Here is a 14,356-nt window from a genome sequence, read left to right as displayed (position 1 = left end):
TTGGAAAATTTCTAATTACAGTAAAATCATAGATGTCCCATCTATGTCCAACTGGTAAACCTTTATTTCAAAGAAGCACGTATTTTCTCCCAAACTTCACAAATTCAGTGTCACAACTCAACACAGTAAAACATCACTAATCTGGAACTGTGAAGTCTAACTGAATTAGTGGAAAGTCTTAATTATAGTACCAATTATATACAAATTTCATTTCACATAACCATTATGATCATTTAAATTGGGTTAAAATATTGATTAGTAGTAATTCCTACAAGATTTCCTTTGTATAAACATATGAAAATTAATTTTTTATTTATTCCTAAAGTACTTAAAATTAATTTTTTCAAGTAAGTATTTTTCACCATCACTAACACACTACATACACACACAGACACAAACACACACACACACAAACATCTTGATAAAATTGCATGATGTCAAATTTAGGCCACATCTGGCTGAATTACCACAAAATATGAATTAATATGGCTGTTGGAAATCAGTGTCTCTGAGTCAATTTTACTGCAATTGAACTAAATGACAGCAATGCATCAACACTCCCAGACTCATCCATTTTTTTCTTCTCTAAGAATATTGGCCTGATCTATGCTATCATTAGATTATTGTAGAAAAGGCCTTTAATTTGATTTTATGGATTTCTCACTATAATTGGCTCCATTAACATATTGATAGTAACAGCTGGGTTTTAATCAAAAGGGATATAGTGAATTACACTGTTGTTGAAAAAAAATTTACTCTTTCCCTCTTCCCACTGCCATAGAAAGAGTATACTTTGCTGCCCCTTTGATGGTAGACTGGACTGTGAGAATTGCATTGCTCTTGAGATGGGTCTGTGATTTAACTCTGGGCTCGCAAAGCCATTTGACATGTTTTGGCCAATGGGCTGATAGTAGAGACCTGAAATATTCTTGTGCCATTTCTGCCACTGCTGGGAAAATGTTCCCCCCAGTAGCTCCTCCCCTTTAGCCTGGGCTCCAGACCAAATCACAGTGAAACGCCAGTTCCAGCTGGACCTACACTACTGATCAGCCTGAGGAAAAAACCCAGAGGTGTCCAGCCTACAGCTGATCTGCAGATTCACAAGCACAGGAATAAATGTGTATGTTTGTAAGCCACTGAGTTTGGGTGGTTTGTTCCACAGTATCACTGGAACTAACTGATCAATACAAGAAAGATTATGCAAGTGCTTCTGCATCTCGTCACATTTTAAAATTAATATTTAAGTGTGAGTTTTGAAGACAATTTTTCTTAGTATAAGATTCAAATTTCCAATAATTCTAAAAATAATAAATAGTAACATTAAGTCTATTTTTAAAAACAAATTCTGAAAGTCATTCTTGGCTGGTAGACTGAATAATTATTCTGGATGTATTATTTTAAATTCCCTGTATAAATATTTTGGTCTGTATACCCAAAACCATGGTGACAGGACCCAGAGAATAACTCAGGTAGGTGAAAAATGCATCCTCTCAGGAAATGAGGTTATCAATTCATAATTTCTTGAAATAAATTAATTAATTAAAAATAATTATAGTTTTTTTTAAGTAACCTACCCAAAGAGTCTAAAATATCCTTTATATCTGTAATTAGACAGTCCAATTTATAATTCTCTCGCTGAATGGGAGCATCCGTTTCTCCATACCCTCTCAAATCCAGTGCTACAACGCGGTATTCACTTTTAAATTCCCTTAGCTGGTGACGCCAGGAGTACCTGCAAGATATAAGAAACATTAAAAATACCACAGTAATTAATACAAATAGTAAATGAATACAAACATTACAGGTTTTCTAAGCAGAAAACTGTAAGAAACTCCTTATCTTGAGAAAGGCTGCAGTGCTGGGTATGAGCAGGAAGGAAGAGACCTAAGAAGGAAGCACTGGCCTTCTTTATTAAAAAAAAAAATTTTTTTTACCAGCCCCAGTGAGATGTAACAAAGGGATAGTATTTACATAAACTACAAAATATCAGATACTAAAAGCAATATACTTATGTATGTACTTAATAATTTTCTAAGCTTTTAAAAAAATTCTAAGCTTTTCTTATGTATGCAGTTATCAGGGAATCTATATCTACGAATGCTTCTGTATTGCAGAACCATTTGATTCTCTGAACGAATTTATGAGATGAAAATTTATTTCCCTAAAAATTAGAGTTTACTTACTTTATTCCACTGTCAAATAGGGTTTAGTATTTTTTAGTATTAATAGTTTACCTATGAATGAAAAAGTCTGAAGATTACAGAAAGATTATGACTACAAGAATCTAATGAAAAGACTGGTTCAGATAAACCTCTTCTTGATAAAACAAAATTCTTCTGTGGTGAAAATCCTACACCATGAGTACAGTACAAGCAAGTGTGCTATGAAAAATTTTAAAGAATCAAAATGGAACTGCTGTTGACATATTAAAATGGCCATATTGCCTGACCAGGCGGTGGCGCAGTGGATAGAGCATTGGACTGGGATGCAGAAGGACCCAGGTTCGAGACCCCGAGGTTGCCAGCTTGAGTGCAGGCTCATCTGGTTTGAGCAAGGCTCACCAGCTTGGACCCAAGGTCGCTGGCTCTAGCAAGGGGTTACTTGGTCTGCTGAAGGCCCGTGGTCAAGGCACATGTGAGAAAGCAATCAATGAACAACTAAAGTGTTACAACGCACAATGAAAAACTAATGATTGATGCTTCTCATCTCTCTCCGTTCCTGTCTGTCTGTCCCTGTCTATCCTTCTTTCTGACTCACTCTCTGTCTCTGTAAAAAATAAATAAATAAATAAATTTTTTTTAAAAAAATGGCCATATTACTAGACCCTGGCCAGGTAGATCAGTTGGTTAGAGCATTGTCTGATATGCCAAGGTTGTGGGTTGGATCTCTGGTCAGGCACATACAAGAATCAAGCAATGAATGCATAAATAAGTGGAACAAGTCAATGTTTACTCTTTCTCTCTTTCTACCCCTTCCTCTCTCTGTCTCTAAAAAAATCAATTAAAAAAAATAAAAATAAATTTTAAAAAAAGGCCAAGGCCCTGGCCAGTTGGCTCAGTGGTAGAGCATCGGCCTGGCATGCAGGAGACCTGGGTTCGATTCCCAGCCAGGGCACACAGGAGAAGCGCCCATCTGCTCCTCCACCCCTCCCCCTCTCCTTCCTCTCTGTCTCGCTCTTCCCCTCCTGCAGCCAAGGCTCCATTGGAGCAAAGTTGTCCTGGCACTGAGGATGGCTACATGGCCTCTGCCTCAGGTGCTAGAATGGCTCAAGTTGCAACAGAACGACGCCCCAGATGGGCAGAGCATCGCCCCCTGGTGGGCGTGCGGGTGGATCCCTGTCGGGCACATGTGGGAGTCTGTCTGACTGCCTCCCCGTTTTCAACTTCAGAGAAATACAAAAAAAAAAAATTTTTTTTTAAAAAGGCCACATTGCTACAAGCCAACTCCTGGAGGCCTCTGCTGGGCCAGGTATTCCCCTTGTGCTTGATCTTGGAATGGCAGAATTAATTCAAATACAGAGATCCATGAGATTTTCTTCTTCAATTAAGCAAAATCATTTTGAATAATAACGAACAGGAAAAAAAGACGCAGATTTTTTCAAAGTGATTCGTTATGTTATGAAACTCAGAATATGCATTAAAAATTTTGCATGCACATCTGTTTAGGGAAACACAATGTAAAATTGTCTGACACCAGCCAAATGGGAGATTATTGTCTAAAAAGAGTTTTGGAGTTCCATAAACAAGTGAACACAGTGATCTGAGATTATAAACCAATAGTGAGAGGGGACTGCAATGCAAAATGACACAAAGCAATAAGATCAATAAAACAAATCAGCCATTTTTCATCAACAGACATTATCAGGAAGGGTGTCAGACACATATTTGGAATTGTATCTATGATTCATGAAAATCTACAAAATCATTACCAATTAAGATGAACTTGAAAATGTTAACAAAAGCGTTTTTGTTAGGTAGGCCATAGCAATACTGTTGCAACAAATGAAGCAGTTTGTTTCCTTAGATACTCATCTGTCTACACATATTATATTATTTTCTCATTAGCTTTACTTTGAATTGATTTTTTTATGTCTTTGTAACTGAAGTCCAACTCTTTCCTCTATATTAATCCATCATACCCGATCAATAATTTGCAGATTTAACCTCTTAAATACTTATTTAATCACTTTTCCTAGCCACCCCTACTATCATTATCTTAATTCAGGCCTCCAGTAATGCAGCAGCCTATTGACTGGTCTGTGTCCACTTCATTCCTTTTGGTTCTATCTTCTACCAAATCAGAGTGACGTAGTCAACCCACAAACTCTCTCATGTAATTTCCTGTCTTAAAATATTTTCTTGACACCCTATTAACTCATCATGTGAAGCCCAAGCTACCTCTGACAGATAAAACCTCCAAGAGTTGACTATTACCCAATTTTCTAGCTTGATCACTTTACACTCTGTCACTTGCTGTTTAATAAAAAGAGCCAGCACCTACATCATGCTCACCATGTACCTGACACAATACTAAGTGCTTCAGATAAAGTAATGTTGATCTTCAAAACAGTACTATGGTGTAGGTACTATTATCATCCCCACTTTAGAGCAGAAGAAACAGAGGCACAGAGGTTAACTGGTGTGCCAGAGGTCACAGAATTAGCAGACAGCAGAGAGCAGGATTCAGATCCTGCTGCCTCTGGGGTGCTAAGTCATTTGTAGGGAATAAACACAGTATTGTTATTTTGCTTTTATGACTTTGTTCATATGATATCCTTTGTCTGAAACATTATTGCTCCCCTCATTTCCCAACTCCCCCCCTGATTGAACTCCTCACAGTGGCGTCTTTTCCTCCAGGAGACTCACCAGGCTCCCTCCTCCACAGGCAGGCTGGTTGAGTCCCTTCTGTATTCTCTACGTATATGTATACTCTTCAGTATACTGGACATGTGCTTTATAATGATATGATGGTGTCTGTTGCTTCCATTTAATTGTAAGCTCCCTGAGTTGCCTGGTAGAATATCTAGACCATATAGGTGTTCAACAGAGATTTGTTCAAAAAGTAACACAACAAACAAATGAAAGCACCGAATCATAGTAGTGCTTGTGACTATGACAACTGAAGTTCCCAAATTCCTGTTGGGGAATTTATATTCAATTTTTATTAAAATGTGCATTGTTTTCTTTTTCAATTACAGTTTACTTTCAATATTATTTTGTATTGGTTTCAAGTGTACAGTATTGTGGTTATACAATCAAATACTTTACAAAGTGTTCCCTCCAATATTTCCAGTGCCCATCTGGCACCATACATAATTATTACAATAGTATTGACTATATTCCCTATGCTTCACTTTACACCCCCATCTATTTTATACCTATCAGTTTGTACTCTGTTATCCCTTTACCTTTTTCAGCCATGCCCCCCAATAAAATGTGCATTGTTTTGATAATGTCTTCATTCAGAATTCAATTAGAGATTTCAAGATAGAAATTTGATTCAAAATAATGTGTACAACCCCAAAATATGTTACATTTAAAATTGTATTAGATATTATGAAAACAAAATACCTGCATATTTCATCTTATTAATAATTTCAATAGCCTTACAAATAAACCTAACTATTGCCATTATCAATGAATGGAATCAATATCTTAAACCAGGGGTCCCCAAACTTTTTACACAGGGGCCAGTTCACTGTCCCTCAGACCGTTGGAGGGCCGGACTATAAAAAAAAACTATGAACAAATCCCTATGCACACTGCACATATCTTATTTTAAAGTAAAAAAACAAAATGGGAACAAATACAATATTTAAAATAAAAAACAAGTAAATTTAAATCAACAAACTGACCAGTATTTCAATGGGAACTATGGGCCTGCTTTTGGCTAATGAGATGGTCAATGTCCGGTTCCATATTTGTCACTGCTAGCCGTAACAAATGATGCAAGTGTGCATCAGTTAGTCTAGGTCTGGTTGGAGATTTCAGATGTTTCATTCTGGAAAAAGTCTGTTCACAGACATAAGTGCTGCCAAAGGTGGTTGCCATTTTGAGTGCATGGTTCCTGAGATTAGGATATGTCTCAGAGGGGAGAGATGCATAGAAATTAGGCAAGTTGTTTGACTTGAATGCGTCTTTCAGAGAGTCACAATTCTGCAGTTCAGCCAGTTCCATTTGGTAAATTGTATCCACATTTTCAATGTCAATAGAAAATGGGTTACTGAAAAGCTGTATGTCCTGTTCATGGAGATGAAGCTCTTTAAATCTGAATTGGAACTCCTTTTGCATCTTTTCCAGTGAATCCACACGTTTCTTTTGGGAATGCAATCAAGGGTTTTTCCGCTAACAGATTTTGAGTTAAGGGGAGATGGCAGAAATTTTCCTCCTTCACTTGTTTGATAAGGAGGCCTAATTTTACTTCAAATGCTCTCACATGTGATTGCATATCACAGATGAGCTTCCCTTTTCCTCGAAGTTGCACATTGAAACTGTTGAGTAGCTCTGTTACATCTGTCAGAAAGGCGAGGTGCCATTTCCATTCTGCATCATTGAGCTCTGGTACTTCTTTGTTTTTTGAAAGCATAAAAGCTGTAATCTGTGGAAATAAGTCATAGAAATGTCTCAAAACTCTCCCTCGACTCAGCCAACGGACTTCTGTGTGGTACAGAACATCTTCATGGGCAACATTTAGCTCAGACAGAAATTCCTGAAATTGTCTGTGGTTTAGTGCATTAGCTCTAATGAAGTTAACACCAGATACCACAATTTTCATAACAGAGTCCCACTTCAGTGGTTTACTACATAGCGCTTGTTGGTGGATGAGGCAGTGTATGGCTATTGGATGAGAATGGTTACATTTGTCCATCTCTTGGTTAATGTGAGCAATTGTTCCTTTCTTAGACCCCAGCATGCTAGGAGCACCATCAGTTGTCACACTGGCTAGTTTAGCCCAGTCCAGCTCCAAATCCTTCAGAGTTTGGGAAACCTTTTCATAGATATCCTCTCCTGTAGTTGTTCCTTTGATGCTTTGCAGTGCAGCAAGCTCTTCTGTGACTTCAAAATTGTCATTCGTCCCACGAATAAAAATTAGAAGTTGTGCAGAATCACGAACATCATTGCTCTCATCGAGTGCCAAGGAAAAATAGGAAAGTTTTCTTGCGGAGTTTTGCAAATGCTGATACAAATTGTCTCCCATTTCTTCAATCCTTTGTTGAAGAAATGAAATCCTTCCATTTCTCTTTAACAAATTCTCCCTCCACAAATGGTCTGCCAGTGCACACTATTAGCTTGGCAACTTGAAAACTTGCCACCTTGCCCAGCACCGCCTCCAGTGCTGTATTCAGGGATGGCGGTGGCCAGCCTGTAACACTGTATACAGCATCCTGGACACCTGCAGCAGCAGCAGATGTGGTGGGCCTCTTCTGTGGGAAGCCCACTGCTGCAAGTTTCCCCTATTATAAGACACATCCTAAAAATAAGACAGCCCCCGTCTTTTGGGGGTAAAATTAATATAAGACAGGGTCTTATAATAGGGGAAATATGGTGTGTAGTAATGTGGAGGGAGACTTTTGGGCAAAGGGAGGTTATAGGGGTCATTATGTTGTTGTACATTTGGGGGAGTATGGGGGCCATGTACTGTGTAGTAATGGTTATAGTGCTTTGCCTTTCTTCCTACTTCTGCTGTTATTTCACACTGCTTCCGGTGATGTGGGGCGCCACAGCCGCAAACCGGATGTGCGTCATATGATGCGCTGCGCTTCCGAAGCCCTGATGTGTGCATCCTGCATTACCGGAAGTAGTACTGTAGTGAGCCACGCCGTGCTTTGCGGCGCCACCACATACAGTACTCCAGGAGTACTCTCACTGACCACCAATGAAAGAGGTGCCCCTTCCGGAAGTGTGGCGAGGGCCGGATAAATGGCCTCAGGGGGCCACATGCAGCCCGCGGCCGTCGTTTGGGGACCCCTGTCTTAAACATTTCTAAGAAATAAAGAAACTGTTATCTTAATAATGAGCCAGAGAGAGACAAAGGGACAGATAGGGACAGACAGACTGGAAGGGAGAGAGATGAGAAGCATCAGTTCTTCATTGGGGCACTTTAGTTGTTCATTGATTGCTTTCTCATATTGCCTTGACCAGGGGACTACAGAGTGAGTGACCTCTTGCTCAAGCCAGCGACCTTGGGCTCAAGCCAATGACCACGGGGTCATGTCTATGATCCCATGCTCAAGTTAGTGACCTCGGGGTATTGAACCTGGGTCGTCTGTGTCCCAGTCCAACACTCTATCCCCTGCGGCACCACCTTGTCAGGCCAAAGAGTAATTTTTAAATGTAATCTTCCTGGAGTTCATAAATAAAGAATATTTGATTTACACATTAAACTGAAAATGAAATAACACCAGTAGTAGACTGATGGGCATGTCATTCATATAATTAAAACATAAACAACCCCTTTGATACAAGAATGAGCTATATTGCAAAATCAGTAACTCCTGGAAATATTAAAATTTAAAAAATGAGCTAATTTCATTCACATTTGATTTCGGGTAGATTTTGGTAATAGCAGAGAACTCTTTTTAAAAAGAAACCTCTTTCCTACTTATTACTCTTAATGTAAGGAAGGCTTCTAGTTTTCCAGACTAGCCATTTTCAGATGGAGAATATCCTTTTCCCCTTCACAGCAGAGTAAAAGCCTTGTCAGCCTCTGTGCTCAGCTGCATGTGTGTGTGAAGAGTCCTCATTTGCCTTAGCACTTGAATAATGACAAATGCATTCCATACAGCTGGTGATGAAGACGACTCAAAGGAACTGCCTGCATCAGCTCAGAATATTTTGAAAAGCAATGCAAATTGAAGGGGAGAGAGAGGAGTAAAGTCATCATTTGACAAACAGCTCTATTTTGGGTTAATTTAGCTAAAGGTCTCAAAGATGTATATCTTGTTTGAAGTTTCCTTTAGATTTAAAAAAAAGAAGATGCAGGATTTTACTGTTTCTGTGTAACAATTAATAGTATATATTAAATGACACCAATTCTCAATGCTATTCTTAGGTAATGATAGTAAATATAGGTAATGCTTTTCTGTTTAAAAAACACTTTTACACACATTACAGATTTATGATTCCTTTGTTTTCATTGTGTCAAATAGTCTGACCTACTTGATCTACAAGTAGTCAACCTGGTCCCTACTGCCCACTAGTGGGTGTTCCAGCTTTCATGGTGGGCGGTAGCAGAGCAACCAAAGTATAAATAAAAAGATAGATTTAACTATAGTAACTTGTTTTATAAATATTTATTCTGCCAAACTTAGCGAAAATTCAACATAAAGTACTTGGTAAGTAATTATTATTATATGCTTTAACTTGCTGTAACTCTGCTTTATAAATTTTATAAAGTAAAGTTACTTCCCTACTTTATAAATCACTATTACTGTGGAACCGGTGGGCGGTTAGAAAATTTTACTACTAACAGAGATACAAAAATGGGCGGTAGGTATAAAAAGGTTGACTGCCCCTGAATAACATGATGATGTCTTGTATATTTAGGCCAAACTTGATAATAGCAGAATAATATTCACATTTAAAATGTAAATTAAATTGATTTGAAATGCCAGGCAAAGTTTTTTCTGGTTTTCAAAGTAAAGAGAAATGCAAGAGAAGGGCCTTTTAGAAAAAGAGGAATGAAAGCCCAAGGGAGAGACTTGAAGTGCCTTAATCAAAATAGCTTTGTTCTCGAAAGTGGAATTGCTGGGTCATAAGGCAGTTCCATTTTTAATTTTTGAGGAAATGCCACAGTTTTCCACAGCAGCTGTACCAGTCTGCTGTGCACAAAGCTTCCTTCCCCTTTCTCCACCCCCTTGCCAATACTTGTTTGCTGATTTATTGAAGATAGCCATGTTGACATGTGTGAGGTGATATCTCATTGTGGTTTTAATTTGCATTTCTGTGATGATTACTAACATTAAACATTTCTTCATGTCTATTGGCCATCTGTATGTCTTCTTTGGAGAAGTGTGTATTCAGATCCTTTACCCATTTTTTAATTGGATTGTGTTTTGGGGGGAGTGTTTAGTTGAATTAGTTCTTTATAAATTTTGAATACTAACTCCTAATCAGATGTATCATTGGTGAATATGTTCTCCCATTCAGAGGGTTGTTTTTCCATTTTGTTGATGGTTTCCCTTGTTGTGCAAAAACTTTTTAGTTTGATACAGTCTCATTTGTTAATTTTTTCTAAGATCTTACTGCCTGTTTTCTTCTAGGATTTTTATGGTTTAAGTCTTGCATTTTAGTTTTTTAGACATTTTGAGTTTATTCTTGTGTATGGTATAAGAATGTGGTCTAATATCATTTTTTTTTTGCATGTAGCTATCTAATTTCCCCAACACCATTTATTGAATAGACTATCTTTACCCCATTGTATGTTGTTGCCTCCTTTGTGAAAAATTAATTGACCATAGAGGCATAGGTTTATTTCTGGCCTCTCTATTCTGTTGCATTGAACTATATGTCTGATCTACCATGCTGTTTTGATTACTGTGGCCTTGTAGTGTATTTTGATATGAGGTAGCATGATTCCTCCAACCTTGTTCTTTCTCAAGACTACTGTGGCCTGACCAGGCGGTGGCGCAGTGGATAGAGCATCGGACTGGGATGCGGAGGACCCAGGTTCAAAACCCCAAGGTCGCCAGCTTGAGCACCAGCTCATCTGGTTTGAACAAAGCTCACCAGCTTGGACCTGAGGTCGCTGGCTAAAGCAAGGGGTTGCTCAGTCTGCTGAAGGCCCGCAGTCAAGGCACATATGAGAAAGCAATCAATGAACAACTAAGGTGTTGCAACAAAAAACTGATGATTGATGCTTCTCATCTCTCTCTGTTCCTGTCTATCTATCCCTCTCTCTGACTCTCTCTCTCTGTCCCTGTAAATAAATTAAAAAAAAAAAAAAAGACTACTGTGGGTATTCGGGGTGTTTTTTGGTTCCGTATAAATTTTTGGAATATTTGTTCTGGTTCTGTGAAATATGCCATTGGTATCTTGCTAAAAATTGCATTGAATCTATAGATTGCTTTGGGTTATATGGTCATTTTAATTATGTTAATTCTTCTTCTCTACTTCCAGGTATATATCTGAGGAAACCCAAAACCCTGGTTTGAAGGAATATATAAACCTCTATGTTCACTGCAGCATTATTTATGGTAGCCAAGATTTAAAAGCAGCCCAAGTGCCCATGAGTAAATGAGTGGATAAAAAATCTGTGGTACATGCCCTGGCTGGTTGGCTCAGTGGTAGAGCGTCAGCCTGGCGTGTAGGAGTCCCGGGTTCTTTCCCGGCCAGGGCACACAGGAGAAGCACCCATCTGCTTCTCCACCCATCCCCCTCTCCTTCCTCTCTGTATCTCTCTTCCCCTCCTGCAGCCAAGGCTCCATTGGAGCAAAGTTGGCTCGGGCACTGAGGATGGCTCCGTGGCCTCTGCCTCAGGTGCTAGAATGGCTCTGGTTGCAACAGAGCAATGCCTAAGATGGGCAGAGCATCGCCCCCTGGTGGGCATGCCGGGTAGATCCTGGTCAGGTGCATACGGGAGTCTGTCTGATTGCCTTCCCCTTTCCAACTTCAGGAAAAGTACAAAAAAAAAAAAATCTGTGGTACACAATGGAATACTACTTGGCTTTAAAAAAGAAGAATATCGGCCTGACCTGTGGTGGCACAGTGGATAAAGCGTCGACCTGGAAATGCTGAGGTCGCCGGTTCGAAACCCTGGGCTTGCCTGGTCAAGGCACATATGGGAGTTGATGCTTCCAGCTCCTCCCCTTTCTCTCTCTGTCTCTCTCTCCTCTTTCTCTCCCTCTCTGTCTCTCTCTCCCTCTCTCTCTCCTCTCTAAAAATGAATAAGTAAAATAAAATAAAAAATTAAAAAAAAAAAAAAAGAAGAATATCATACCTTTTGCAACAGTATGAATGGACATGGAGAGTACTATGCTAAGTGAAATAAGCCAGTCAGAGGAAGACAAATACCATATGATTTCACTTATATGTGAAACCTTTTTTTTTAAGTGGGAGGAGGGAAGATAATAAGACAGACTCCTGCATGTATCCCAACTAGGATCTACCTAGCAACCCCATCTGAGGCTGATGAACAAATCAACCGAGCTATCCTCAGCACCTGGGCCATGCTCAAACCAGTTGAGCCACTGGCTGCAGTAGGGGAAGAGAGAGAGAAGGCAGAGAGTGAGGGGGAGAGAAGCAGATGGCTGTTTCTCTTGTGTGCCCCACCAGGAATCAATCATGGAACATCCATGTGCTGGGATCACGCTCTATCCACTGAGCCACCGGCCAGGGTGTATATGTGGAATTTAATAAACAAAATAAACTAACCAGGGGAGTAAAGAAGGACTAATATATCATGATGGAAAATAATCTCACTTTGGGTGATAGGCACACAACAGAGTCAACAGTTCAAATGCTATGTTTACCTGAAACCTATGTATTATTATTATTTTTTTAATAATTTTATTTTTAATGGGGCGACATCAATAAATCAGGATACAGCCCTGGCCGGTTGGCTCAGCGGTAGAGCGTTGGCCTGGCGTGCAGGGGACCCGGGTTTGATTCCTGGCCAGGGCACATAGGAGAAGGGCCCATTTGCTTCTCCACCCCCTACCCCCTCCTTCCTCTCTGTCTCTCTCCTCCCCTCCCGCAGCCAAGGCTCCATTAGAGCAAGGATGGCCCGGGCGCTGGGGATGGCTCCTTGGCCTCTGCCCCAGGCGCTAGAGTGGCTCTGGTTACGGCAGAGCGACGCCCCGGAGGGGCAGAGCATCGCCCCCTGGTGGGCAGAGCGTCGCCCCTGGTGGGTGTGCCGGGTGGATCCCGGTCGGGCGCATGCGGGAGTCTGTCTGACTGAATCTCCCCGTTTCCAGCTTCAGAAAAATACAATAAAAAAAAAAGGTTCAAAAAATAAATAAATAAATCAGGATACATATATTCAAAGATAACAACTCCAGGTTATCTTGTCGTTCACTTATGTTGCATACCCATCACCCAAAGTCAGATTGTCCTCTGTCACCTTCTATCTAGTTCTCTTTGTGCCCCTCCCCCTCCCCCTTTCCCTCTCCCTCTCCCCCCTCCCCCCGTAACCACCACACTCTTATCAATGTCTCTTAGTTTCACTTTTATGTCCCAGCTACATATGGAATAATGCAGTTCCTGGTTTTTTCTGATTTACTTATTTCACTTCGTATAATGTTATCAAGATCCCACCATTTTGCTGTAAATGATTCGATGTCATCATTTCTTATGGCTGAGTAGTATTCCATATTGTATATATATGTGCCACATCTTCTTTATCCAGTCATCTATTGATGGGCTTTTTGGTTGTTTCCATGTCCTGGCCACTGTGAACAATGCTGCAATGAACATGGGGCTGCATGTGTCTTTACGTATCAATGTTTCTGAGTTTTGGGGGTATATACCCAGTAGAGGGATTGCTGGGTCATAAGGTAATTCTATTTTCAGTTTTTTGAGGAACCACCATACTTTCTTCCATAATGGTTGTACTACTTTACATTCCCACCAACAGTGTATGAGGGTTCCTTTTTCTCCACAGCCTCTCCAACATTTGCTATTACCTGTCTTGTTAATAATAGCTAATCTAACAGGTGTGAGGTGGTATCTCATTGCAGTTTTGATTTGCATTTCTCTAATAGCTAAAGAAGATGAGCATCTTTTCATATATCCTGTTGGCCATTTGTATTTCTTTCTGGGAGAAGTGTCTGTTCATGTCCTCTTCCCATTTTTTTATTGGATTGTTTGTTTGTTTGTTGTTGAGTTTTATGAGTTCTTTGTATATTTTGGATATTAGGCCCTTATCTGAGCTGTTGTTTGAAAATATCATTTCCCATTTAGTTGGCTGTCTGTTTATTTTGTTATCAGTTTCTCTTGCTGAGCAAAAACTTCTTAGTCTGATGTAGTCTCATTCATTAATTTTTGCCTTCACTTCTCTTGCCTTTGGAGTCAAATTCATAAAATGCTCTTTAAAACCCAGGTCCATGAGTTGAGTACCTATGTCTTCTTCTATGTACTTAATTGTTTCAGGTCTTATGTTTAGATCTTTGATCCATTTTGAGTTAATTTTAGTACAGGGGGACAAACTGTAGTCCAGTTTCATTCTTTTGCATGTGGCTTTCCAGTTTTCCCAGCACCATTTATTGAAGAGGCTTTCTTTTCTCCATTGTGTGTTGTTGGCCCCTTTATCAAAAATTATTTGACTATATATATGAGGTTTTATTTCTGGACTTTCTATTCTGTTCCATTGGTCTGAGTGTCTATTTTTCTGCCAATACCATGCTGTTTTGATCGTCGTG

General features: G+C 39.7%; 1 protein-coding gene across 2 annotated transcripts in view; it reads right to left on the bottom strand.

The window, feature by feature from the left end:
* EPHX4 (epoxide hydrolase 4) overlaps positions 1–14,356 on the bottom strand; it is a 63,163-nt gene that overhangs the window by 35,319 nt on the left and 13,488 nt on the right. For both annotated transcript variants that reach the window (XM_066268638.1, XM_066268637.1), the window contains exon 3: positions 1,575–1,732. In XM_066268638.1, the coding sequence (XP_066124735.1) occupies positions 1,575–1,732 (158 nt within the window). The remainder of the gene's footprint in view (positions 1–1,574; positions 1,733–14,356) is intronic.

The sequence above is a fragment of the Saccopteryx bilineata genome, chromosome 3 (genome assembly GCF_036850765.1).
Source record: "Saccopteryx bilineata isolate mSacBil1 chromosome 3, mSacBil1_pri_phased_curated, whole genome shotgun sequence".
Lineage (NCBI taxonomy): Eukaryota > Metazoa > Chordata > Mammalia > Chiroptera > Emballonuridae > Saccopteryx > Saccopteryx bilineata.
This window is presented reverse-complemented; position numbering and strand designations above follow the sequence as displayed.